Genomic DNA, 27,797 nt, shown 5'->3' with positions numbered 1-27,797 from the left:
CACGTACGGATAATGCTGGTGGTCCGTCTCTTTCTGCTGTGTCTTCTAAATTTCTTTCTTTGGTTTATCTTCTCTTATCCTTCCTCTTTCTCCAGTTTATCTACTCCTTCTCTTTAATCTTCCTTCTGTTTATCTTTTTCCCCACGTTTATCTTTTCCTCCTGTTTCTCCTTGTCGCTTGGCGGGACCCAGGGGAAGAGCCTTCTCAGTGGCGGCCCTGGCCCTCTGGAACCAACTCCCCCCAGAGATTAGAACTGCCCCCACCCTCCTTGCCTTTCGTAAACTTCTCAAAACCCACCTTTGTCGTCAGGCATGGGGGAACTGAGATATTTCCCCCGGGCCTATATGTAATTTATGTATGGTATGTTTGTATGTATGTCTGCTTAATAATGGGTTTTTAAAAATATTTTAAATTGTAAATTATTAGATTTGCCATGAACTGTTTTATTGTGTTGTGAGCCACCCCGAGTCTACGGAGAGGGGCGGCATACAAATCTAATAAATAAATGAATAAAAATAAATAAATAAATTTCTGTTAAAAAAACCATATCAAATAACATAATTATTTGTGCACCTTTGTGCCTACCATTCCTGTCCTAATGTCTTTTTTTATCTTTTCTATCTCTACTTTATACTTATATTATGTTAAACACAGTACAATACAATACTATATTTGTATGAAAAATAAATAAATAAAATTTAAAAAAAAACATTAAAATATGTCAAGTTTTGATTGATTTGAAAATGTTTATTTATTATTTATTTATTTTATTTATTTATTTTGTCCAATGCACAATGAGAGTTTTAGTGGGTATATCTATATCTATCTATATCTATCTATCTATCTATCTATCTATCTATCTATCTATCTATCTATCTATCTCTATATATATCTATATATATATATATATACACACACACACATAGTAAAATACATGATGAAGGTTATAGAGGAGATACCCATAGTAAAATATATCTATGAAAGAATAGAAAAGAAGATATAGTAATAGAACATATCAATGAAAGAATAGAAGAAGAGATATAGGAATTATGCCAAAAAGTCAACATTGTGCCAAAAAGTCAAGTGTTTCCATTTTTTTTGCCCACCCCCTGTATGTAAATGTACTAATAGATAAATAAAGAGATATAAAATGTAAAGGAAACACAGTTTAACTTAACTACGTACAAATGAAAAGCCACCTTAAGGCAATCTACCCTAGAACTGTTAAAGAAAGAGGTTGTTTTGTGTGTTTGTAACTAAGTGTGTCCTTTTGTTTTGTGTACATGTTTGTCTATGGAATGTTTTTAAATATTTATACTTAATAATATATTTTTTAAAAAACAAACAAACAAACATGTAATCTGCAGAAAGAGGGCGCAGGACGAACCCAGCCGAGCAGAGCGCGCAGGGGAGGGATCAGCTGCGCCCCCGTCCTTCCCCAGCGCGCAAAGGCCGGAAAAGCAACAGTAGCGGCGGTCTCGGCTGCGCGCACGGGGACGCGCGCTTGGCCAAAAGCCTTTTTGCGCGGCGCCTGGCTGGATTTAAAGGGGAGCGAGTCCCGAGGCTCTCCAGGCGCGGGGAGGGCTGCGCGTGGCCCTCCCTGCGCTCTTTTTCCCCCTTCTCTCCTCCCCGGGGAAGAAGCCGGCTGGCTGTGGTTTTTTTGGGCATCATGTTTTTTCTTCTCCTGCCCGGTTGGATCCTGTTCTGGGCGCCGCTGCTGGGCGCGGGAGAAGGGACGGAGGAGCCCCCAGCAGGTGAGAGCAGCCGGGCCTTGCGCCCACCCACCCACCGGGGGGAAAGGGGGAGGCTGGAAAGGCAAGGTGGGGAAACCCAGAGCCCGGGGATGCCCGTGCGTAAAAACGCAGCGCTTGGGCTCTCCGGCCAACCCCGCCTGTGCTCGTTTGTGCTCAAGGGGCGCCTCACTTTTTGGGGAGGGGTCTCCCCACCTCAAGAGCCTTGGGAAGGGTCTTCCAACAAGGGTTTGGGAAACTCCTTTTCCGAGGATTCGCCTTGGCAAAACCCGGTTTCGGATTCCGCTTCCTTTTTTTGTGGATCCTGGTGGAATTTGTGGGTACACACACACACACACTCAAAAAGAAGGGAGGGCACGCTAAAGAAGCCAATCTTTGCAACAAGGAGGCGTCGTGTTGTTATTATTATTATTATTTTTTCGGGGGCCAACAGTCTTGTTTTGTAGATTATGCAACAGGTCTCGAAGGAACGCCAAAGAGAGCCGGCTGGGGAAAAATAAGAACAAGAATAATAAACTGAGGGAATAATAAGTAACGTTTGGATAGTCTGATTGGGTGTATGTTTCTCCCCCCCCCCCCACCAATAAAGGAGGATGTTTGTAGTTCAGGGTTAAAATGAAGGATCCTTGGTGCTAGCTGAGTTTGGTGGTTTCTTGCAGACGTTTCGTGAGCCAGCTAGGTAACATCATCAGGGGTAGAAGGGAGAAGGGTGTGTGGAGAAGAGGAGGAGGAGGACAGTGGGGTCCTTGGTCTTCTCTGAGCTTGCTTGTTTTTCTGCAGACTTTTCATGACATAATAATAATAATAATAATAATAATAATAATAATAATAATTTCCATCAACAGTGCTGGCAGGAAGGAAGGAAGGAAAGATGGAAGGAAGGAAGGAAAGAAGGAAGAAATAAAGGAATGAAAGAAGGAAGGAAGGAAAGAAGGAAGTAATAAAGGAATGAAAGAAGGAAGGAAGGAATGAAAGAAGGAAGGAAGGAAGGAATGAAAGAAGGAAGAAATAAAGGAAGGAAAGAAGGAAGGAAGGAAGGAAAGAAATAAGGAAGAAATGAAGGAAGGAAGGAAGGAAGAGGACTGTGGTTTCTTCTCTGTTGTTTCCCTGCCGACATTTCATCACCCAACTATGTAACACCATCAATGCTGGAAAGAAGTAGGGTTTGTGGAGGAGAGGAGGAGGAGGACTGTGGGGTCCTTGGTCTTCTCTCAGTTCATTGCTTTCTTGCAGATGTTTCACAACCCAACTAGGTAACCTCATCAGTGGTAGAAGACAGGTGTGTGTGTATGGAGAGGAGGATGGGGATGACAATGAGATGTTTATAGACGTTTCGCGACCCAACTCGGTAACCTCATCAGAGCTAGTCCCAAAACATCTCCAAGAAAACAACCAAGCTCAATCAGGGAGAACCAAGGAGGCCTTGTAAGGGTTTTTTTTTTCTGCTTTCCAACTTGATGCCTTCAATTTTAGGAGGCCGACATCAAAGAGCATGTGAGTTGACTCGGGACTTAGTCACGCTTTGAATCTACCCGCCGGGGGTTAAGGAGAATCTGTTCCAGGGATAGAGCATAATTAAGTCTTAATCCAATTCAATTAATTAAATTATCTGGGTTGGCAACCCGAGAGCCCAGCTAACCATTATCGGCAGATGAAACAGGTTGGGCTCGTCTGTGGATTCGGAACTTCTTGCAGTTCAAAGTTACTATTTATATTTTATTTTATATCATTTCATTATTTTATTTTATTTCATTTCATTATTTTATTTTATCCCAGCGACCGATTAGGTCCCGCAGAGTTGGCCTTCTCTGGGTCCTGTCGACTAAACAATGCCGTCTGATGGGACCCAGGGGAAGAGCCTTCTCTGTGGCAGCCCCGGCCCTCTGGAATCAACTCCCCCCGGAGATTAGGACTGCCCCCACCCTCCTTGCCTTTTGCAAACTTCTGAAAAACCACCTTTGTCGCCAGGCATGGGGAAACTGACATACCCCTAGCTATTATGGTTTTAGGTACGGTCTGTTACATTGTGTGATTGTTCTTCTTTTTATAATAAGGGTTTTAAATTGGTTTTTTAACATTAGATTTGTACATGGTGTATTGTTTTTGTAAGCTGCTCTGAGTTCTTGGAGAGGGGCGGCATACAAATCTTATTATTCAATTCAATTCAATTTATTAGATTTGTATGCCGCCCCTCTCCGAAGACTCGGGGCGGCTCACAACAACAATAAAAACAATATTCTAGTGAAAACAAATCTAATATTAAAAAGCACGTAAAAACCCTATCATATTTAAAAAGCAAACAACACATACATACCCAAACATAAATATAAAAAAGCCTGGGGGAAAGGTGTCTCAACTCCCCCATGCCTGGCGGCATAGATGGGTTTTGAGTAATTTACGAAAGACAAGGAGGGTGGGGGCAGTTCTAATCTTCGGGGGGAGTTGATTCCAGAGGGCCGGGGCCGCCACAGAGAAGGCTCTTTCCCTGGGGCCCGCCAAACGACATTGTTTAGTCAATGGGACCCGGAGAAGGCCAACTCTATGGGACCTTATCGGTCGCTGGGGTTCGTGCGGTAGCAGGCGGTTATTATTATTATTATTAATTTTGTTTTATTTTGTTTTATTATTTTGTTTTATTTTACTTTATTTTATTTATTTATTTATTTTTTAATGTCGCCCTTTTCCTTAGACTCAAGGCCGCTTACGACATGTTAGCAATAGCACTTTTTTAAACAGAGCCAGCCTCTTGCCCCCCACAATCCGGGTCCTCATTTGACCCACCTTGGAAGGAAGGATGGAATCCTTTGTGGTTTAACGGATACGTTAGTATCTTATCAAGTGCAGTGACTTACTTAACAACTGCATGGTGTATGCAATGGTGCTTGGATGCATAGCTAGAGGTAGAACAAGCAGGAAGAGGGAGATTGTGATCCCCTTATATAGAGCGCTGGTGAGACCCCATTTGGAATAATACTGTGTCCAGTTCTGGAGACCTCACCTACAAAAAGATATGGATCAAACTGAACGGGTCCAAAGACGGGCTACAAAAAGGGTGGAAGGTCTTAAGCATAAAACGTATCAGGAAAGACTTCATGAACTCAATCTGTCTAGTGTGGAGGACAGAAGGGAAAGGGGGGACATGATGGAAACATTTAAATAAGGTTCAGAAGGGAAGTGTTTTTAATAGGAAAGTGAACACAAGAACAAGGGGGCACAATCTGAGGTTAGTTGGGGAAAAGATCAGAAGCAACGGGAGAAAATATTATTTGACTGAAAGAGTAGTAGATGCTTGGAACAAACTTCCAGCAGACGTGGTTGGTTAATCCACAGGAACTGAATTGAAACATGCCTGGGATAAACATAGATCCATCCTAAGATAAAATACAGGAAATAGTATAAGTGCAGACTAGATGGGCCAGGAGATCTTTTTTCTGCCGTCAATCTTCTATGTTTCTAAGAAGGAACGAAACTCACTTAACGAATTCTCAGTTACTAAGAAGCACGTCGGACGCCATTGTGGTTATAAATCGAGGACTCCCTGTCTGTATAGCAGAGGGAAAAATAAAACTACCAAAGATGGAAACGGAAAAACCAGTGTTAATAATAACAATAACAACAACAACATAGTTGGAAGGGACCTTGGAGGTCTTCTAGTCTAACCCCCTGCTTAGGCAGGAAACCCTACACTCCCTGAGACAGATGGTTATCCAACATCTGCTTAAAAATTCCAGTGTTGGAGCATATTTGGATTTGTACGATTGTTTATATTTTTTTGTTGTGAGCCGCCCCGAGTTCAGGGAGAGGGGCGGCATACAAATCTAAATAATAAAATAAATAAATAAATAAATAAATAAATAAAATAAAATTCACAACTTCTTACGGCAAACTGTTCCACGGATTAACTGTTCTGACTGTCAAGACATTTCTCCTTAGTTCTAAGTTGCTTCTCTCCTTGTTTAGTTTCCACCCATTGCTTCTTGTTCTACCCTCAAGTGCTTTGGAGAATAGGTTGACTCCCTCTTCTTTTTGGCAACCCCTGAGATATTGGAAGACTGCTATCATGTCTCCCCTGGTCCTTCTTTTCCTTAAATTAACCATAGAAACATAGAAACATATAAGACTGACGGCAGAAAAAGACCTCATGGTCCATCTAGTCTGCCCTTATACTCTTTCCTGTATTTTATCTTACAATGGATCTATGTTTATCCCAGGCATGTTTAAATTCAGTTACTGTGGATTTACCAACCACGTCTGCTGGAAGTTTGTTCCAAAGATCTACTACTCTTTCAGTGAAATAATATTTTCTCACGTTGCTTTTGATCTTTCCCCCAACTAACTTCAGATTGTGTCCCCTTGTTCTTGTGTTCACTTTCCTATTAAAAACACTTCCCTCCTGGACCTTATTTAACCCTTTAATATATTTAAATGTTTCGATCATGTCCCTCCTTTTCCTTCTGTCCTCCAGGCTATACAGGATGGAGTTCATGAAGTCTTTCCTGATACGTTTTATGCTTAAGACCTTCCACCATTCTTGTAGCCCGTCTTTGGACCCATTCAATTTTGTCAATATCTTTTTGTAGGTGAGGTCTCCAGAACTGGACACAGTATTATTCCAAATGGGGTCTCACCAGCGTTCTATATAAGGGGATCACAATCTCCCTCTTCCTGCTTGTTATACCTCTAGCTATGCAGCCAAGCAACCATGTCCAGTTCCTGCAACCATTCTTCCTATGTTTGAGCCTCCAGTCCCCTAATCCTCTTTGTCGCTCTTCTCTGCACTCTTTCTAGAGTCTCAACATCCTTTTTGCATCGTGGTGACCAAGATTAAATGCAGTATTGGGTGTGTCAAAGCGCCCCGATGGCTAAACCAAAGAAATAATAATTCTGGACCCAGCCTTCCCAAATGATTTTGCTTCCAGAGGAAACTCAAGAAGTCATGGGAGTTGTTGCAGGCTGTGAAAGAATTTATCATGTGCCCCTTGTAGGTTTGAGTCATGGGTTTTGCCAGCAGTGAAGTTTGTGCTTGGCTTTCTCAGCAAAAATGAAACACGCGCATTGTTTTTGGTGAGGGAGTCGGTGGCTTGGGGAGGAGGATGAAATGTCCCTTGAGCAATTTAATTATCTGTCCCACTAATTTGTTCTGCCCATCTTCCTGTGTTTTTCCCCCCTTGCTGAATTGAGCATATTTGGCACATGATGCGCTCTGACAACCAGAGTACAATTGAAGAGCCGTTGTGTGGAATATTAGTAATGTTTTTCATTGGCTTCCTCAAGGAATTTTGTCTCCGGCGCAGAAGCCCTCGGTATCTCACCCAAAGGTCATTCGAAGTAATCAAAATTGGCTTGATAGATTGAAATACAGTGGTACCTCTACTTAAGAACGCCTCTACTTAAGAACTTTTCTAGATAAGAACCGGGTGTTCAAGATTTTTTTTGCCTCTACTTAAGGACCATTTTCTACTTAAGAACCCGAGCCCGGAAATATTTTTCAGGAAATTTGAGAGCGGCACGAAGGCCCGGCCAGTTTCCTGCCATTCCCACTTTAATTTCGGCCATCTGGGCTGCCAGAGGAGCCTTTCGGTGGCGCTTAAGGAGGCTTTGGCAGTCCAGAGCGAACGAAGCATTTTCCTTTCTCTGGGCGCTTGGAGAGGGAATAAACCTCTGCCAGCGCCCAGAGAAAAGAAACACTCCCTTTGCTCTGGGCAGCCGAGGAGTCACCACAGTGAAGGAAAGACGTCGGCTACAAAGCAAGCGAGCGAGAGGAGAGGGGAGCCCTTCAGCATGGGAAGGAAGAGGAAGCAGGTAGAAGCAACAGCAGCCAGTGTATGGGAGGCAGCCTCGTGCCGGGTGTATGGGAGGCGCGTGCTCCTCCTCGCCGCCTCAGTCCCTCTTTTTTTTTTTTTTAAAGCTTTAAAGTTTTGGATTTTTTTATTCCTCTCACCTCAGCTTCCTTTGGCAGCGACTCTCCTCCTCCTCCTCTTCGTTCTCCTCCTCCTCCCACCCAAATTCCAAGGTTTTATTTATTTCCCAATGGGTTTGCAAGGAATTATTTGCTTTTACATTGATTCCTATGGGAAAATGTGCTTCTCCTTAAGAACGTTTCTACTGAAGAACCTGGTCACAGAACAAATTAAGTTCGTAAGTAGAGGCACCACTGTACACTGACAATGAAGAAGAAAATGGTTCTTAAGAAGAGGCAAAAAAAATCCTGAACACCTGGTTCTTATCTAGAAAAGTTCTTAAGTAGAGGCGTTCTTAGGTAGAGGTACCACTGTAATTCAATTTAACAGGGCAAGTTCATCACTCGTCAGAAACATTCCCCTTCCTTCCTCCCGTTTCCAAACTTGGAAGGAAGGAGGAGGATGGGAAAGTTAGTTTGGAAGCTCGGGAATCTGCCCCTGTTCACCTACATGACCTCTGCGCCCTGTCGGACTTGTGTACACAAGGACATGAATCAGCTGTCCACCCAAGCTGACCCGTTGCTCCATCAGTTGCACGTCTGATGTTTGCACTGCGGGAGACGGCCTAGTTTTTATTACTCGGGTGGTTTTCCACTCCACCCCCACCCACCCTGCCCTTTGAAGTCCACATTGGGAGAACGCTGCCGTCCCCGTTATTGCATGGAGTAGGGACGGAAGAGAACAGAATGGGGCAGAGCAGAGCAGAATAGAACGAAATAGAAATAGAATAGAATTCAGAACTAGAATAGAATAGAATAGATTGCAGAATATAATATAATATAATAGATTGTAGGATAGAATGCAGAATAGAATAGAATAGAACAGAATGCTGAATAGAATAGAATGGAATAGAATGAAGAATAGAATAGAATAGAATAGATTGCAGAATAGAATAGAATAGACAATAGAATAGAATAGAATGGAATACAGAATAGAATATAATGCAGAATAGAATAGAATGGAATAGATTGTAGAATAGAATAGAATAGAATGGAATATAGAATAGAATAGAATGCAGAATAGAATAGAATGGAATAGATTGTAGAATAGAATAGACAATAGAATAGAATGGAATGGAATAGATTGCAGAATAGAATAGACAATAGAATAGAATAGAATGGAATGGAATATAGAATAGAATAGATTGCAGAATAGAATAGACAATAGAATAGAATAGAATGGAATATAGAATAGAATAGAATGCAGAATGGAATAGAATGGAATAGATTGTAGAATAGAATAGACAATAGAATAGAATGGAATGGAATAGATTGCAGAATAGAATAGACAATAGAATAGAATAGAATGGAATATAGAATAGAATAGAATGCAGAATAGAATAGAATGCAGAATAGAACAGAATGCTGAATAGAATAGAATGGAATAGATTGTAGAATAGAATAGACAATAGAATAGAATAGAATGAAATACAGAATAGAATAGAATGCAGAATAGAATAGAATGGAATAGAATGAAGAATAGAATAGATTATAGAATACAATAGACAATAGAATAGAACAGAATGTTGAATAGAATAGAATGGAATAGATTGTAGAACAGAATAGACAATAGAATAGAATAGAATGGAATGGAATAGATTGCAGAATAGAATAGATTGTAGAATAGAATAGAATGGAATACAGAATAGAATAGATTGAAGAATAGAACAGAATGCTGAATAGAATCGAATGGAATAGACTGCAGAATAGAATAGAATAGAATTCAGAATAGAATAGAATGCAAAATAGATTTTATTTAAAAAACACAAGCCTCTTTCTCCCTTTTGCAGTTAGCCTTCTCCTCGAGTTTTCCTTGGGAAAGTTCAGGAATTTCTTGTTGAATGAAACCGTCCCAGCCGAAGCGGTTTTGAGGAACATTGCCAGCAACGTGACCGTCGTCCTCATTCAGATTCACGCCCACCACCAAAATGTGACCGTCTCCTTCGAGAAGGTATTGCAAGTCCCATTTTCCAAGTCACGTAGACCCTGAAATTAAATAATAAATACACCATATTTTGGGGGTGGGTGGGTTAAGACACACCAGAGTATAAGACGCACCTTAGTTTTAGGAGAGGAAAATAGGGGGGAAATATCTGCCTACCAGGTATTCATCTGGCCAGCGTCCTTAGTCTGGTCAAATTCAGCACATTATTTTATCCCCTGCTTAGGGCTTTAAAAAAAAAACCTTATTTGGAGAGAGTAACAATGAAAGAGCTTGCAAGCCAGTAAGAGCTGGGAACATCGTTAGCACCTGGTTAGGGCTGGAAAGAAACTTACTCAGAGCAAGTTAAAGTAATGAAAAAAAAACCCTGCAATGAGTTAGGGCTTGAAAAGCATTCTTTGCAGAGAGTAACAATGAAAGAGCTTGCAAGCCGCTAAGAGCTAGGAAAATAGGGAAAAGAATCTGTTTACCGGCTATTCATCTGGCCAGCGTCCTTAGCCAGCACATTATTTTATCCCCTTGTTATGGCTTTTAAAAAAAAAACCTTATTCGGAGAGAGTAACATTGAAAGAGCTTGCAAGCTGCTAAGAGCTGGGAACATTGTTAGCACCTGGAAAGAAACATTAGGAGCAAGTAGAGCAATGAAAAAAACCCTGCAAAGACTTAGGGCTTGGAAAGCATTCTTTGCAGAGAGTAACAATGAAAGAGCTTGCAAGCCAGTAAAAGCTGGGAACATCATTAGCACCTGGTTAGGGCTGGAAAGAAACTTACTCGGAGCAAGTTAAAGTAATGAAAAAAAAAAACACACCCTGCAATGACTTAGTGCTTGGAAAGCATTCTTTTCAGAGAGTAACAATGAAAGAGCTTGCAAGCCAGTAAAAGCTGGGAACATCATTAGCACCTGGTTAGGGCTGGAAAGAAACTTACTCGGAGCAAGTTAAAGTAATGAAAAAACACACACCCTGCAATGAGTTAGTGCTTGGAAAGCATTCTTTGCAGAGAGTAACAATGAAAGAGCTTGCAAGCCAGTAAAAGCTGGGAACATCATTAGCACCTGGTTAGGGCTGGAAAGAAACTTACTCGGAGCAAGTTAAAGTAATGAAAAAAAAACCACCCTGCAATGACTTAGTGCTTGGAAAGCATTCTTTGCAGAGAGTAACAATGAAAGAGCTTGCAAGCCGCTAAGAGCTACGAAAATAGGGAAAAGAATCTGGCCAGTGTCCTTAGTCAGCACTTTATTTTATCCCCTGGTTAGGGCTTTAAAAAACTTTATTTGGAGAGAGTAACAATGAAAGAGCTTGCAAGCCAATAATAATAATGCAATCAACTTTATTTGATTAGTCAATTGACCACATCAAAGCAAAAACAGGATCCACATCGGTCGTCATAAAACTGCGACTCGTTAAAATACAATAAAATTGGATAAAATAAAGGGAATGTTGATAATAATAATAATAATAATAATAATAATAATAATAATAATAATTTATTAGATTTGTAAGCCGCCTCTCTCTGAAGACTCGGGGCGGCTCACAACAATAATAAAAACAATATTATAGTAGAACAAATCTAATATTAAAAAACATATAAAACCCTATCATTATTTAAAAAACCAAACAACACATTCATACCAAACATAAAAACAAAGTATAAAAGAGCCTGGGGGAAAGGTGTCTCAACTCCCCCATGCTTGGCGGTATAAGTGAGTTGAGTAGCTTACGAAAGACAGTCTAATATGCTAAAATTGAGTAGTAAAACATGAGAATATAAGTCAGGCAAAGGATTATATTAAACAAATGTAAGGTACTGATAAAAAATATTCTTAAATGAATTCCTCTCCTTTGCATGGCCACCCCAATATGTTCTATAAAACGTATTCTCATCTGAACAGCCCTGACTATAAACTTAACAGTTCTAGAAACTACGTATAAATCTGTACCCTGAAGAAAGTAAGATAATTGCAAACCAGTAAGAGCTGAGAACATCATTAACACCTGGGAAGAAACATTACAAGCAAATTAGAGCAATGGGGGAAAAAAACCCTGCAAAGACTTAGGGCTTGGAAAACATTCTTCGCAGAGAGTAAAAATTAAAAAATTTGCAAGCGCGTAAGCCTCTTTTAGAGAGTAAAAAGGTGTGTCTTATACTCCAAAAATACGGTAAATATGAATATTATAAATATAAATGTAAATGTAAATAAATAAATTTGGGACACTAAAATATTTTGGTTAGCCATTCTTTGGTGCTATTTTTAATTAGAATTGCTTACTGAGTTTTTAAGCTCCTGAAAAGTGGGTTGTTAATAACATAACAACAGAAGAAAATTGAAAATTGAAAACCTTGGTTTCTGGGACGGGGCCATCACTTCTTTCCTTTCTTAGGACCCTACTCCGAGCAACTCGGGGACTGGCATAGACCGAGGCTTAGTTTTGGTGCTTCGACCGGAGCAGAGGGTGTGCACGTGGTATTTGCGAGCGGCGGGTTCGAATCAGGTGCAGAGCACAGCGGTTTCTTTGCCGTACACTGAGAAAGGTAAGTTTGGCCTTTGCCGGCAGTTAAGGTTCAGACCAAAGGGAGTATTAAGCTTCAGCCCTCGTTATGGTGTCAGGTGTTTGGAGGATATAACTATAGGGGCCAAGATTCAACCTCAGAATGCCTGTGGCCATCATAGCACAGTGGTTGTGTCTGTCTGTCTGCTCTATCTATGTCTGCCTAGATATCTGTCAGTCTTCTATCATCTATTCAAAAGTCTATCCACCATCTCTCCCTCCCTATCATACAGTATCTGTCTTTCTCTCATCTCTCTTTCTCTGTCTATCATCTATCTCTCATGCATCTCTCTTTCTCTAACTGTCTATCATCTCTCTTTCTCTAACTATCATCTATCTCTCATGCATCCATCCATCCATTCATCCATCTCTCTCTCATCTCTCTCACACACACATTTCATCCCTCATCTATATCTACCTATTACCTACCTACCTACCTATCTACCTATCATATCTATCTATCTATCTATCTATCCATCCATCATCTATCTATCTATCTATCTATCTATCTATCTATCTATCTATCTATCTATCTATCTATCTACCTACCTACCTACCTACCTACCTATCTAATATCCCTCCCACCCACCCACCCTTTGAGAAGTGCCTGACTGGGGATGAAATACGAAAATCTAGCATAGTGATCTCGTTTGCTGTGTTGTATTGACAATAATAATAATACAGTGTTCCCTCACTTTTCGCGGGGGTTGTGTTCCGAGACCGCCCGCGAAAGTCGAATTTCCGTGAAGTAGAGATGCAGAAGTAAATACACTATTTTTGGCTATGAACAGTATCACAAGCCTTCCCTTAACACTTTAAACCCCTAAATTGCAATTTCCCATTCCCTTAGCAACCATTTAGATTATTACTCACCATGTTTCTTTATTAAAGTTTATTTAAAAAAAATATTTATTAAAGGTGGATGAAAGTTTGGTGATGATATATGACATCATCGGGCAGGAAAAACCGTGGTATAGGGGAAAAAACCACAAAGTATTTTTTAATTAATATTTTTGAAAAACCGTGGTATAGACTTTTCGCGAAGTTTGAACCCGCAAAAATTGAGGGACCACTGTATTGTTAATCGAAACACTACCTGTATAGAACTGTCCAACTCACAGCTATGTCCATCTGTATGCATGGCAACTCAGTTGCACACCATGTTATTATCAAAAGCAGTGGACAAAACCTTTCATTTTCAAGATCTATCCTAACCCTTCCTTACTCCCATTTCTTGATTTTAAAAAAATATATATTTTAAAAACTCTTCCTAGATCCAATACCTGGTGCTTGCAACTTGGAATTTGATTTGGAAACGGACCCCAACCTGTATCTAGACTACAACCTGGCCGAGACCCACATTATATTTGCTCCATCCAATCTGGGCTACGCGAGGTAGGTCCTAAGCGGATTGTTGCTCTTAGGTGAAAGGAAAGCAGACTTCGGAGGGAAGATTGTGGACGATGGTGGTAGAGGTGCCTCTTAAGACCCTGGTAGCTTTTTTTATAGCATGTGAGATTTTTGGCGATTTCTTTGCTTCTGCGCATGTGCAGAAGCAAAAAACCGCCGAAAATTGGCGAAACCTCACATGTGCTAGCATCCTCGTGCAAGATCATACTTCCTGCGCATGTGCAGAAGTTGAATCTCGTGTGGGCGCATACTTTTAATTTTTATTATTGGATTTGTAATGCATTGTATTATTATCATGTTGTGAGCCGCCCCGAGTCTTCCGAGAGGGGCAGCATACAAATCTAATTAATAATAATTATAATAATAATAATAATAATAATAATTATAATAATAATAATAATCATCATCATCATAATTCTGAAGTCTGGTGTGTTATGCTTCAGAATTCTGGTGTGAATTCTGAAGCATAACACACCAGACATTGTGATCGTGGAGAAAAAGAAAGTATGGATCATCGACATCGCAATCCCAGGAGACAGCAGAATTGAGGAGAAGCAGCTAGAGAAATTAGAAATTACGAAAATCTAAAAATCGAGCTGCAACGACTCTGGCATAAGCCCGTGAAAGTGGTCCCAGTGGTCCTTGGCACGCTGGGCGCAGTGCCAAAGGATCTCAGTGGACATTTGAAAACCATCGGAATTGACAAAATCTCCATCTGTCAATTGCAAAAGGCCACTTTACTGGGACATAATTCGCCCCTACATCACGCAGTCCTAGGTGCTTGGAAAGCGCCCGACTGGGGATGAAATACGAAATCCAGCATAGTGATCTCGTTTGCTGTGTTGTACTGACATAATAATAATAATAATAATAATAATAATAATAATAATAATAATAATAATAATAATGCACTTGTTCGAAACACAGAGGTGTATGCGCATCGCCATTGCTCCATTGCTCCTACTGGGACTACGTACAGTGGAACCTCGACATACGAGCAGCTCTACTTACGAGCTACTCGAGATAAGAGCTGGGAGGGGAGCGACATTTTTGTTCGCCTCCCGAGCTCACATTCGGGATACGAGCGCCAAGGAGCTGTCTCCTGAAGCCGAACACTAACTTCTGCTTTCGGCTTCAGGAGACAGCTCCTTGGCGCTCGTATCCCGCGTGTTTTAAAAGGTTGCAGCCGGCCTGGGGGGCTCGGGGGGGTGCTGGCAAGCCCCCCAGGCCGGCTGCAACCTTTTAAAACACGCGCGCTGCTTCGCAGCTCTCTGCTGAATCCGAACGCGGAAGTTAGCGTTCCGGATTCAGCAGAGAGCTGCGAAGCGGCACGCGTGTTTTAAAAGGTTGCAGCCGGCCTGGGGGGCTCGGGGGCTTCCCCCCGAGCCCCCCAGGCCGGCTGCCACGTTTTAAAACACGCGCGCTGCTTCGCAGCTGTCTCTGAAAGCTAACTTCCGCGTTCGGCGGCAGCGGGTTTTTTTGTTGTTGCACGGATTAATTGACTTTACATTGTTTCCTATGGGAAACAATGTTTCGTCATACGAGCGTTCCGACTTACGAGCCTCCTTCCGGAACCAATTAGTCTCGTAAGTCGGGGTTCTACTGTACTGGACTGTCCATGCTCCAACCCAATGCTGGTCTGTTTAGATAAATATCTACTGATCGAAAGAAAGAAGGATAAAATAGAAGATCGTTTTCAGAAATAATTCATGGTTGTTCCCCTCCCCAAAAAATCATCAAAGAAAAATTGGCCAAATGGAATTATTTTACAGTAGTTTTACACCGGAATAAACTACCTAAAAGGAAGCGTTTATTTTTCTCATTTGCAAAGAACCTTGATGGCGGGTGATAAGAGTTCTTGGTTTTTGAACCGCTTCTAGGAATATTTTTTTATTTATTATTAAGCTCAGATTGCACTGGAGAATAAGCAGCTTAAAAAATATTAACCTCCTAAAATTAAAAGCAAAAAAAATCAATAAGGGCAGTTATAATAACCAATCTGGTAGGCCACTGTTAGGGGCAGTGAGAGCTTATATATTCCTACGTGCCGTTCAGTCGAGCTCTGGTTTTAGAATTCTTCAAAAATGTAGTAAGGAAACAGAATCTGGATAATCTTGGAGTAAGCTATCTCGAAAAGGGTGGGGCTGTCACTGAGAAGCCTTAAGTCTGGGGCATATGTATATCTATAGAAGGGGATATATAGAGAGATATCCTTTAAATATTGACATAGATGTTCACACAGTCCAAAGTTAAAAGATGCTTTAAAACGAATTTGCAATTTAACTGGGTGGCTGTTGCTCGGATGAGAATTTCGATATTAACAGAATAACAAGAATTGGATGGGACCTTGGAGGTCTTCTAGTCTAACCCCCTGCTCAATAGTATAGGAAGCCCTATACTATTCCAGACAAAAGGTTGTCCAATCTTTTCTTTAAAATTTCCAATGTTGGATGTTCTGTCGAACTCTCTGGTAGAATCCTCCCAAAAATGCACAGATACAATTTCAGACACACACACGTTTGAAAATTCAAAACAATGTTCTTTATAATGAAAATTCACTTAAACCAAGCCCTCTTTTGGGATAGCAAAGAGCCCTCGTCTCCAAACAAACTGGTAATTTGTACAAGTCCCTTATCAGTTCTGTGATACTTAGCTTGCAGCGGTGAGGCAATTCACAGTCCTTCTTCTTTCACAAAGTGAAACACACTTTGCTCTGGTTTAGTTTCAAAGCGGGGAAAAATCAGCACACAAAAGGTCAAAGTCAGCAAAGCAGTCACGAAACACAACGATCAGATAATCCTCCACAATGGCCAAACCCACAGGCTGCTCTTTATAGCAGCCTCACTAATGACCACAGCCCCACCCAACCACAGGTGGCCTCATTTTCTTTGATAATAATCTCTCAGTTGTTGCTGCCTATGCATCGCTCTCCGCATGCGTGGCTGTATCATTAACTCTTGTTCTGAATCTGAGGAGGAGCTAGATAATTGATCTCCTTCTGAGCTGTCTGCCACACTCTCCTCCTCCCTGTCACTCATGTCTTCTTGGTCAGAGGAGCCTTCATCAGCAGATTCCACCGGGGGCAAAACAGGCCTGCAGCATGTGGATGTCTCCCCCACTTCCACAGTCCTTGGGGCAGGAGCTGGGCCAGAGCTAACCACAACAGTTGGAGTAGCCACATCTTCTGGTGGCAAGCTGTTCCACTGGTTAATTATTCTTGCTGCCAGGAAATTTCTCCTTAGTTCTAAATTGCTTCTCTCCTTGATTGGTTTCCACCCTTAGCTTCTTGCTTTGGAAAATAATTTGACTCCCTCTTCTTTGTGGCAACCCCTGAGATATTGGAACCACTGCGATCATGTCTCCCCTGGTCCTTCTTTTAATTAAACTAGGACATACCCAGTACCTGCAACTGTTCTTCCTATGTTTTAACTACCGGTCCCCTACTAATCAACAGCTGCTCTTCTCAGCACTCCTGCTTCAACTATTAAGAGGTTCCACACCATTAAACCAGAAAGAGTTAATTTGACTACGCTTGCAGCATTCAATCCACAACTTAATTACACAAGGCGTAGCAGCAGCTTACACAAGTCAATTATCGAAGGTGTGAACCTGTGGTTTTTTCCAGGGGTGGCTGAATTACTCTTTTCAGCACTTTTGAGGCTTAGGTTTGCTACTTGGAGTTGCTGCGCTTATAACGTGGTTAAAATGGCGCATTATAACTCATGGACATCAGCTGCTGAAACGCTCTTGAGGTCCATACGTTTCTTCTCTCTCTTTGAAATCATTCTTTTAAGTGGACCGGGTCTGGGGGAATAAGAGTTTAAATATCTGGAGGTATGTTAGGAAGGTTCGGCTCTCCGTCCAAACCATCTCCAATTTCCTTCTATTGTTCAGAGGGGCAAACCCACCACCCTGTGATTTCCAAGCCGGTCTGGATTCCAGGTGGAGGCTGTCTTATGACGTGTACCAATATTTTCTGCCCGAGAACGATTTATCTGAAGTCACATTTTTGAATCATATGAGAAGAATGTCTGAAGTTCAAAGCATCCAGGCCTACGGATCTAAAGTAAGTTTATTTTATTTATTTATTATTTAGATTTGTATGCCGCCCCTCTCCGCAATCTCGGGGCGGCATACAAATCTAAATAATAAAGTTGTGCTTGTGCTGTCACCATAGACAGAGATTGTTGGTTGGTTGGTTGGTTGGTTGCTTGGTTGGTTGGTTGGTTGGTTGGTTGGTTGGTTGGTTGGTTGGTTGGTTGGTTGGTTCGTTCGTACATTCATTCATTCATTCATTCAATCAATCAATCAATTAGGTATGTATTGGTAATATATATAGATATAACGTTTATATACATGAGATGGGTACTGATAAGAGGGAACATTAGGACAGTGATGGTAGCCACGCTGGTGCACCTATGTATGGATATGGATGGATGGATGGATATAGTTAGATGGATGAATGGATGGATGGATAGATGGATGGATAGATGGACAGAGATAGAATTCCACCTATCCACCTATCTGTCTCTCTGTCTGTCTATCAACACCCTTCATTATCAATGACAGATAGATAGACAGATGGACGGAGGAGGGAGGGATGGGCAGACATGACAACTATGGATGGACAGACCTATTTATTTATTTATTTATTTATTTATTTATTTATTTATTTATTTATTTATTTATTTATTTATTTATTTATTTATTTATTTATTTATTTATTTATGTATTCATTTTTTATGCTGCCCTTCTCCTTAGACTCAGGGCGGCTTACAACATGTTAGCAATAGCACCTTTTTAACAGAGCAAGGCTATTGCCCCCACAATCCGGGTCCTCATTTTACCTACCTCGTAAGGATGGAAGGCTGAGTCAACCTTGAGCCGGTGATGAGATTTGAACCACTGACCTTCAGATCTACAAGTCAGCTTCAGTGGCCTGCAGTACAACACTCTACCTGCTGCGCCACCCCGGCTCTTAGCTGTCTGTCTTATCATCCACTCATCATTATCTATGATAGACGGATGGATGGATGGATAGATGGAGATAGATTTCCATCTATCTACTATGCTGTCTTTCTGTCTGTCTAACATCCACCCATCATTATCTAAGATAGATAGATAGATAGATAGATAGATAGATAGATAGATAGATAGATAGATAGATAGATGAGAGAGAGAGAGAGAGAGAGAGAGAGAGAATGGGACCTGTGATCCATTTTTCTTCACCCGCCATCTATTTTTTATGTCCGGGCAGTTGATGACCTTAACCAGCCAAGACAAAACTGAACTCTACTTCTCGTCCCTTCCTGGACAAGGCGTGATCTACAACGTCATTGTCAGAGATCCTAAGTGGAACACTTCGGCGGCATATGTGCCTGTTCACACCTACGCTTGCAGCCTCTCCGCCTTGGTGAATAACTGCCACACCTTTCGTAAGTCAACGGAGCATCCGCAGTTGGGTTGATGCAAATATAGGGGACCAAAAAAATGGCAGCCACCGCCTTGGAGTGAAAACCCCTCCCCTCTTTTGATGGATGTTTAAAATAAGGAGGGCATTCAACCATGTGTTGCAATGCCAGTCACTAACAAATGGTTCAGGCCCTCTTGGTTCCTCCTTCTCTTCTCTTTTATTTTTCTTCTATTTCTCCTCTTTTCTTCTCTTCTGTTTCTCTTCTCTTCTCTGCTTTCTTTCCTCTTCTCTTCTCTTTTATTTTTCTTCTCTTCTATTTCTCTTCTCTTTTTTCTCTTCTGTTTCTCTTCTCTTCTTTTTCTTCTCTTCTATTTCTCTTCTCTCTTCTTCTCTTCTATTTCTCTTCTATTTTTCTTCTCTTCTCTGTTTTCTTTTCTCTTCCTTCTCTTCTCTTCTTTTATTTTTCTTCTATTTCTCTCTCTCTTCTCTTCTTTTTTTCTCTTCTGTTTCTCTTCTCTTTTATTTTTCTTCTCTTCTATTTCTCTTCTTTTCTTCTTTTCTATCTCTCTTCTATTTTTCTTCTCTTCTCTTCTATTTCTTTTCTTTTCTTTTCTTCTATTTCTCTTCTCTTCTATTTTTCTTTTATTTTTCTTCTCTTCTATTTCTCTTCTTTTCTTCTTTTACTCTTATCTCTCTTCTATTTTTCTTCTCTTCTATTTCTCTTCTCTTTTCTTCTATTTCTCCTCTCTTCTATTTTTCTTTTATTTTTCTTCTCTTCTATTTCTCTTCTCTTTTCTTCTTTTTCTCTTATCTTCTATTTTTCTTCTCTTCTCTTCTATTTCTCTTCTATTTTTCTTCTCTTTTCTTTTCTTCTATTTCTCTTCTCTTCTATTTTTCTTTTATTTTTCTTCTCTTCTATTTCTCTTCTCTTTTCTTCTTTTACTCTTATCTCTCTTCTATTTTTCTTCTCTTCTATTTCTCTTCTATTTCTCTTCTCTTTTCTTCTATTTCTCGTCTCTTCTATTTTTCTTTTATTTTTCTTCTCTTCTGTTTCTCTTCTCTTTTCTTCTTTTTCTCTTCTCTTCTATTTTTCTTCTCTTCTCTTCTATTTCTCTTCTATTTCTCTTCTATTTTCTTTTCTTCTATTTCTCTTCTCTTCTATTTTTATTTTCTTTTTCTTCTCTTCTATTTCTCTTCTCTTCTGTTTCCCTTCTCTTCCTCTTTCTATTCCAAACCATAGTCCAATCCTCATTCTCTTTTCTGTTTATAGGGAGGCTGTCCACCAAAATATTTTTCACCAGTTTGGCTCTTCTCGGTGTCTTCATCTGCTTCTTCGGACACAGATTCTGGAAAACAGGTACTGTTAGGAGCGATGCTCGTTTCAGAGGTAGACTGTACCCCATCAGGGTTGGTCTTGTCTGGTGTCAATCCTATGGAATCGTTGCATTGATAAGAAGTCAAGAATCCGGAGCCTGGCTCAACATTTTGAACAAAACAAAAAAAATGTGGGACATGCTTCTCAATTTAATCCAGAAAACATTTCATTTTTGTTGTGGAAAGAAGATCCTGGCTTTTTGTTTTGGTTTTAATGGGAGAGGATTAAGAAATATATGGTCCTGTCGAAGCCCCAGTTCCATGGAACTTGAGCAGAATTGTCATTCTTAAGTCCAGTTAGATATGGCGTAAAGATGATACAAGATGCCAGCGCTACGCCTTGTGCATTGTGAATTTGTGCGAGCCTTTCTATCCGTAGAGTGAGTCTTTGTAAGTTTCTTTTCATTGCTACTCCAAATAAGTTTTTTTCCAGCCCTAAGTCTCTGTAAGCTTCTTTTCATTGCTATCCCCTCTTAAGAAATTTTTTTTCCAGCCCTAACCAGGGGATAAAATAATGTGCTGAAGCTGACCAGACTAAGGACGCTAGCCAGTTGATGACCTTAACCAGCCAAGTAGGTAGATCCCCCCCCCCTAGTAGGTAGATGCCTGGGATAAACATAGATCCATCCTAGGATAAAATACAGGAAATAGTATAAAGGCAGACTAGGTGGACCGTAGTAGGTAGATCCCCCCCCCCCATTTTCCTCCCACAAAACTAAGAGTGCCTTATACTCTGAAAAATACGGTAGATGCAAAAGTCCAGAACATCAAACTGTGTCCTTCAGGATTGGGCAGCATAGAAGTCGAATAATTAATTAATTAATTAATTAATTAATTAATAAACAAACAAACAAACAAGAAAGAGAGAAAGAAAGAAAGAAAGAAAGAAAGAAAGAAAGAAAGAAAGAAAGAAAGAAAGATGCAAGTGTTGCAATAAGAAAACAGAAAATCAATTTTTTGGGGGGGAAGAGAAAAAGTTAAAAAGTTGAAGCCTTTCTTTACATTTATAGCTTGGCAACAGATAATTTGGGGCTCAATTGCAGTTGTGAGTCGAAGATGACTTGTATCTGTATTTCTTAATATTCTGGGGGTGGTGTGGTTGGAGAATCTGTTCTAATTTAACTTTTCCCTCTTTAGGTTTATTCTTCAGTGGATTCATCTTCACGGCTTTCATTTTCTTCATCGTCATAACTAAAACATCGGCTCTCAGCTATGACGGTGAGTTGAAATTTTGCCCGGTTATATTTGCGCCATGCAAAAGCTGTTGGAAGATCTGTCGGAAAAGAGATTGACATTCCGTGAACCCGGGTGGGTTTAAACCTTGTTCACGGAATATCTCGGACAACATTCCCTAGGCTAATTCTTCTCAATTATTTTCTCTTACAAACCCCCCCCCCCACCCTTCGGGAATAAATAAAATTTATTTTATTTATTATCTGGAAAGTAAGGTTACAAGGCTTGTAGCTCACGTGGGTGAAGTTGGTATTACAATTGTGTAGCAGGAAGCCAGCGGAAGAGAACGTTATTTCAAGCCATTATTTCCATTTTTGAAAAGTATAGGAACATAGAAACATAGAAGTCTGACGGCAGAAAAAGACCTCACGGTCCATCTAGTCTGCCTTTATACTATTTCCTGTATTTTATCCTAGGATGGATCTATGTTTACCCCAGGCATGTTTCAATTCAGTGACTGTGGATTTACCAACCACGTCTGCTGGAAGTTTGTTCCAAGCATCTGCTACTCTTTCAGTCAAATAATATATTTTCAAGTTGCTTCTGATCTTTCCCCCAACTAACTTCAGATTGTGCCCCCTTGTTCTTGTGTTCACTTTCCTATTAAAAACACTTCCCTCCTGAACCTTATTTAACCCTTTAACATATTTAAATGTTTCGATCATGTCCCCCCTTTTCCTTCTGTCCTCCAGACTATACAGATTGAGTTCATTAAGTCTTTCCTAATACGTTTTATGCTTAAGACCTTCCACCATTCTTGTAGCCCGTCCTTGTAGGTGAGGTCTCCAGAACTGGACACAGTATTCCAAATGTGGTCTCACCAGCATTCTATATAAGGGGATCACAATCTCCCAAAGTTCCTTTGTAGTGAAAATGAGCAAATATCTTAAATGTAAATAGTGAGCAATTTTGCAAAGACGAGGCAGAGTGGAAAACTTATTCTTAACCGCTCTAATCTTTACTCCCTTTCTCCTCTTCATCCACCCGCTGCTTTTTTCCAGCCGTCCTTGGTGTTACTGCAACAGTTGGCATCATCGGAGCCCTCCTCTTAGTAGGATGCTGGTGGCGATTTGCCCTCGAGATCCCATGTATGCTAATTGTAGGAGTGGTGCTAGGGACCCTTGTGGCCTCTGCACTTTTCTTCACTCCAATCGGTAAGTGGTAGAAACCCTTCTTGTCGCTTGGGTTTTAGATTTTTCAGCAGTGGTTTTTCTCTCTGAACTTGTTCATTTAGTTCTCAAGCGTTTTGTTACCAGGCTACGTAATATCATCAGCAGGAGTTTATTAGAAATATCTTATACAGTGGTGCCTCTACTTAAGAACGCCTCTATTTGTTCTGTCGGGCTCTCTGGTAGACTCCTCCCAAAAATTCACAGGTACAAATTTCAGACACACACACACGTTTGAAAATTCAAAACATTGTTCTTTATAATGAAAAGTCACTTAAACCAAGCCCTCTTTTGGTATAGCAAAGAGCACTGGTCTCCAAACAAACTGGTAATTTGTACAAGTCCCTTATCAGTTCTGTGATACTTAGCTTGCAGCTGTGAGGCAATTCACAGTCCTTCTTCTTTCACAAAGTGAAACACACTTTGCCCTGGTTTAGTTTCAAAGCGGGGAAAAATCAGCACACAAAAGGTCAAAGTCAGTAAAGCTTAGCCGTTTGGTATGACGTCATCTACGATCGCACCTTAACTAGATCGCAAGTTACAGGGAAATGTCAGGGAATTTCAAAATGCTTTCCCCCTGGACACCCTGAAATCTTCTCTTTTTTTGTTCCAGGAGACTATAAAGTTTTTCAAGACAATGCTGTTTTCTGGGTCACCTTCTGTTGCGTTGCCTTGGTGGTTCCGGTGATTTTTGTCTGCTGCCCCAGAGTCGTAAGTACTTCTTACAATTGAACATGGATTTCATTGGCTGCCGATCAGTTTCCGGTCACAATTCAAAGTGTTGGTCATGACTTTTAAAGCCCTACATGGCATGGGACCAGAATACCTCCGGAACCGCCTGCTACCGCATTGCATTGGCAGTTCTGTGTTAGCAAAAACTTCAGAAGAGAAGGATTTAGGGGTAGTGATTTCTGACAGTCTTTTTCTGCCGTCAGTCTTCTATGTTTCTATGTTTCTAAAACGGACACCTGTCTTAAAAGGGCATTCGTGTTCTTCTCTTAGCTCAACATCTTGACGTGTGGAGTTGTCGGTTCTTACACCGTTGTGTTGGCCACAGCATGTTACATCTACACCAGCCTCTCTTACATTGGTATAGATTTACTCCGGAGGATTCTGAACGAAGACTTCAACAAAACTTACACCAGTGTGCCTTTCCAACCTAACGGTAAGCTTTGAGTTGGGCGAAGTTGGGTGCCTGATGGGTCAGACTCACCAGTGAGGACATCTGGAGTAAACCTGTGACATCCCTGTCTCTAAAAAGCCTTACATGGCATGGGACCACATCGCCTACGGGACCGCCTTCTGCACTGGTGAGGTCCCACACAGTCGGCCTTCTCCAAGTCCCGTCAACCAGACAATGTCGCTTGGCACGGCCAAGGGGAAGGGCCTTCTCTGTGGGGCCCCCAGCCCTCTGGAAGCAGCTCCCCCCAGAGATTTGCACTGCCCCATCCCTCCTTGGCTTTTTGTAAGAATTTGAAAACATATTTATGCTGCCAGGCTTGGGGTCACTAGACCCCAGCCTCTGGCCGGGGAATGTGTAGGGTGTTGTGTGTATTTGAATGTTTGATTTTTAGCTTTTTAAAATATTTTAAACTAATTATTTATGTTGGATTGAGATGTGTTTTATATACGGCATTTTTTACTGAAATGTTGTGAGCCCCCCCTTCCCAAGTCCACGGAGAGAGGCGACATATAAGTCCAATTAATAAAAATAAAAGGTTTTTTCAGGCCGTGGAGAATCAACGGAATTTGAGGGGAAATAATGGAAGCAGTGAGGATGGACTTGGCCTGAAGAGTTTTGAAGTCTGGGAAGATTCTCGGGTTATCCAGGTGGTGGTTTCATAGGGCACCTGTACTTTGTTGTTGTTTTCCCATAAAGACATTTCACTTCTTGTCCAAGAACTGAAGAAGCTTCTTGGATGAGAAGTAAAATGCCTTCAAGGAAAACCATAGGCAGACTAGATGGACCATGAGGTCTTTTTCTGCTGTCAATCTTCTATGTTTCTACGTTTCTATGTCCAGCTCTCCTCTCGCTCGCTTTCTTTGTAGCCGGCATCTTTCCTTCGCTGTGGTGACTCCTCGGCTGCCCAGAGCGAAGGGAGCATTTCTTTTCTCTGGGCGCTGGCAGAGGTTTATTCCCTGTCCAAATGCCCAGAGAAAGGAAAATGCTTCGTTCGCTCTGGAGTGACAAAGCCTCCTTAAGCGCCACCGACAGGCTCCTCTGGCAGCCCAGAAAAGCCCGAGATGGCCAGGATTAAAGAGAGAGTGGCAGGAAACTGGCCGGGCCTTCATGCCGCTCTCAAATTTCCTGGGGAATTTTTGAGGGCTCTGGTTCTTAAGTAGAAAATGGTTCTTAAAGTAGAGGCAAAATAATCTTGAACACCCGGTTCTTATCTCGAAAAGTTCTTAAGTGGAGGCGTTCTTAGGTAGAGGTACTACTGTATATTTATCATTATTACATTATATCTATAAAACATTCTAACTCCGTTGCGGCTTCCTCTCGTAGATATTATCCTCCTGGCCGTTTGGACTATGCTAGCCCTCGGAGGAATCACCCTTCAGTTGCGCCGAGAAAGGCACGAGACTCCTTTCCCACCGCACCCGTACCGGCAATGGAAGCGCGAGAGAGAGCGGAGAGTCACCAACGTCTTGGATCCCAGCCACCACGTCCCGCCCTTGAAAGAGAGGATCCATAATAAGCTGTCCCAGATCAAGGACCTCTTTCAGAAAGACCAGGCGGCAAGCGAGAGTACGCCGCTACTCTTCTGAACTGATTTCGCGGACGAAAAGACTTGGGAAATGTGGACGGACCCACCTCGTGGGACAGAAGCCCGGAAGCCGAAGACTTTCTCAGCGGTCTTTTCCACATCCCATCGAACTGGAGAAGCCGCCACAGTTGTCCAAGGAAAAAAAATCCTGTATTTTGTTTTTGAGCGCTGCTGTCGCAGCCAGGAACTTTATTGCCTGTAATTTTAATCTTTGCTAGGGGGGGGGAAAGTAGTTATTGGGGGCAGGAAAGGTCGATGAATAAACCGAGTGCGTAACTTTAAAACTTCATAGCCCTGGCACAGAAAATGATAAATTTCAGCGTTGCAGGGCTGTGGGTCCCAAAAAGCAATCCCTTTTAAGGGGAAATTTAGTTTCTGAACAGGATGTGCAACGTGTTAGGGAAGGAAAAACAAAAATTAATTGTGGCCTTTGTACTCTTTGGCATTAAGTGCTAGTAAATAACAGATTTCATTTGTCAAGCAACACTAAAAATGGAATGTTCCTTGGATTGTGTTTACTAGTTGTGTGTAACAAACGACAAAAATATTTTGACTTTGGGATATCTTAAAAGCCTGTAGCAAAACTCTCCATTTTTCTTTTTGAAAAAGGAGAGTAAAGTTGAATGATCTCTAGAATCTAGTGGTTTTCTTTTTAAAAAAAGAATAACCACGTAATATATCTAAGGCTTTTTAACAGGAGTCCATTTTTATATGGGGCTTCTGTTTGTGAAGAATGAATTGGCTCTAAAATATTTTTCTCTCGTTATTTTTATAAGATAAAAAAAACCAAAAACCCAGTACCTTGAAGCATCTTTTGATACTTTGGTGGAAAAAATGTTTTTAAAAAGGAAGAAGAAGAAAAAAAGCCCATGAAGTCAATTTATTTCTTACAGTAAGCAGAAGGCATTAGGGGCAAGATTGTCTTAAATCATGATTTAATGCTGTTTTTCTTATCTCCTGTGGTTTATATTCAGCCTTAGGGAAAGCAGGTCCTTTTCAAATTGAGCCGACCTATGCAAGGTTAGTTGAGCAGATCAAAACCCCGAATTATTTTATCCTGATTATTCTTTCGGCAATTTTGGAGAACAAACAAGTGACCCAGGGCAAGAGAATTCCTGTTTTTATTTATTATGGAGAGAAAAAAACCCCACATATAAATGATAAGATATTCTGCTGTTGCGGAAATGTATCGAGAAATCTCCCTTTTTTAAATTGGGATTTCGTGATGTTTCCAAACTATGGAACGAAATTCCCGAATCTTCTGAAGGTATGGGGCTTAAATTTCCTTCATTTTTCTTCTTTTTCCCCAGTTGCAAAAGCTATTCTTGTAAGTTTTGAATAGGCTTGCAGACTTAATGGCAGACTTAAAATGCCTTTTTTCCTCTTAGTGCAGACAGGCGAGGTTTACGAGATGAAGAAACTTATTCTTTTTCAATCTCCCTTTTCTGTTTTAAAACTATTTGTTGCTGGATCGTTTCTTTAGCTCCATGTAATTGGGAACGGAGATTGGAAAAGAGTGTCTGAAATGGGTCAAATAGTACAAATTGCAGTGATTTTCCCATCCAGCCAAGGGATTTATTTTTAAAAGTGAGGAAACAAGTGCCTAGCCAAACCAGCCATGTCTTATATCTCCCATTCAAGGGATAGGTGATACGCCTTCTATTTTTCTGGATTGCAGAAAATAAGCTGTTTATTGCTTTGTCCACATAGGTTAACAGATAAGATTCCACAGCTGTATTGTACAGGTCAAGATAGCCCCGAGGGAAAAAAAATGTAAATTTTCAGACCGGTTATCTATGTTGTGTCTTTCTTGTGCTCGGAAACGGTTCAACAGATGGCAATGACGGTGGGCAGTTTTTGAAGATCTAAACAGCCATTCTCGTGTTTGATCTTCAAAAAGCGTAAACCTCAAATCATTTTAAAGGCGAGCAGTAGATTTGATGAAGGGGCACGTCCATAATCGGTAATAGCTACTCATAGGTCAGCTGCATTTTAAGGTTGAAAAGCGACGATAAATCAACATGCCTCCAAGCAGTTTCATACTGCAGGCTACTTTTTTAGTGCTGAGAATAAATTGTCACGTTTGCCGGCGTGGTACTTAGGAATCAAACAATTAAGCTATTTTTAATGTGTTAGAATTGACAATACAACGAACAAAACAAAGCCACCCACAATCCCTTTTAATAATAAACATTAACTTTAAAATGGAAGTGAGAGCTGAGTGATTTT

The 27,797-nt window shown here is 40.9% G+C and overlaps 1 protein-coding gene across 2 annotated transcripts; it reads left to right on the top strand.

Annotated features, from left to right (window-relative positions):
* The first annotated feature begins 1,417 nt into the window (after window positions 1–1,417).
* TM7SF3 (transmembrane 7 superfamily member 3) lies at window positions 1,418–27,778 on the top strand. 2 transcript variants are annotated; one of them, XM_070755077.1, is made up of 13 exons: window positions 1,527–1,754; window positions 2,597–3,245; window positions 9,501–9,661; window positions 12,034–12,184; window positions 13,476–13,596; window positions 17,506–17,677; window positions 18,869–19,046; window positions 20,295–20,381; window positions 21,536–21,616; window positions 22,633–22,785; window positions 23,414–23,511; window positions 23,803–23,965; window positions 25,307–27,778. In XM_070755077.1, the coding sequence occupies exons 2-13, from the start codon at window positions 3,209–3,211 to the stop codon at window positions 25,567–25,569; spliced, it is 1,665 nt and encodes a 554-aa protein (XP_070611178.1). In that variant the 5' UTR covers window positions 1,527–1,754; window positions 2,597–3,208; the 3' UTR covers window positions 25,570–27,778. The 2 variants fall into 2 exon arrangements, with proteins under 2 accessions (XP_070611179.1, XP_070611178.1); XM_070755078.1 differs by lacking the exon at window positions 2,597–3,245 and having other exon boundaries at window positions 1,418–1,754.
* The last annotated feature ends 19 nt before the right edge of the window (window positions 27,779–27,797 follow it).

This window comes from Erythrolamprus reginae, chromosome 6, assembly GCF_031021105.1.
Source record: "Erythrolamprus reginae isolate rEryReg1 chromosome 6, rEryReg1.hap1, whole genome shotgun sequence".
Lineage (NCBI taxonomy): Eukaryota > Metazoa > Chordata > Lepidosauria > Squamata > Dipsadidae > Erythrolamprus > Erythrolamprus reginae.
Note: the sequence above shows the minus strand (reverse complement) of the source record. Positions and strands in the feature narration are given on the sequence as shown.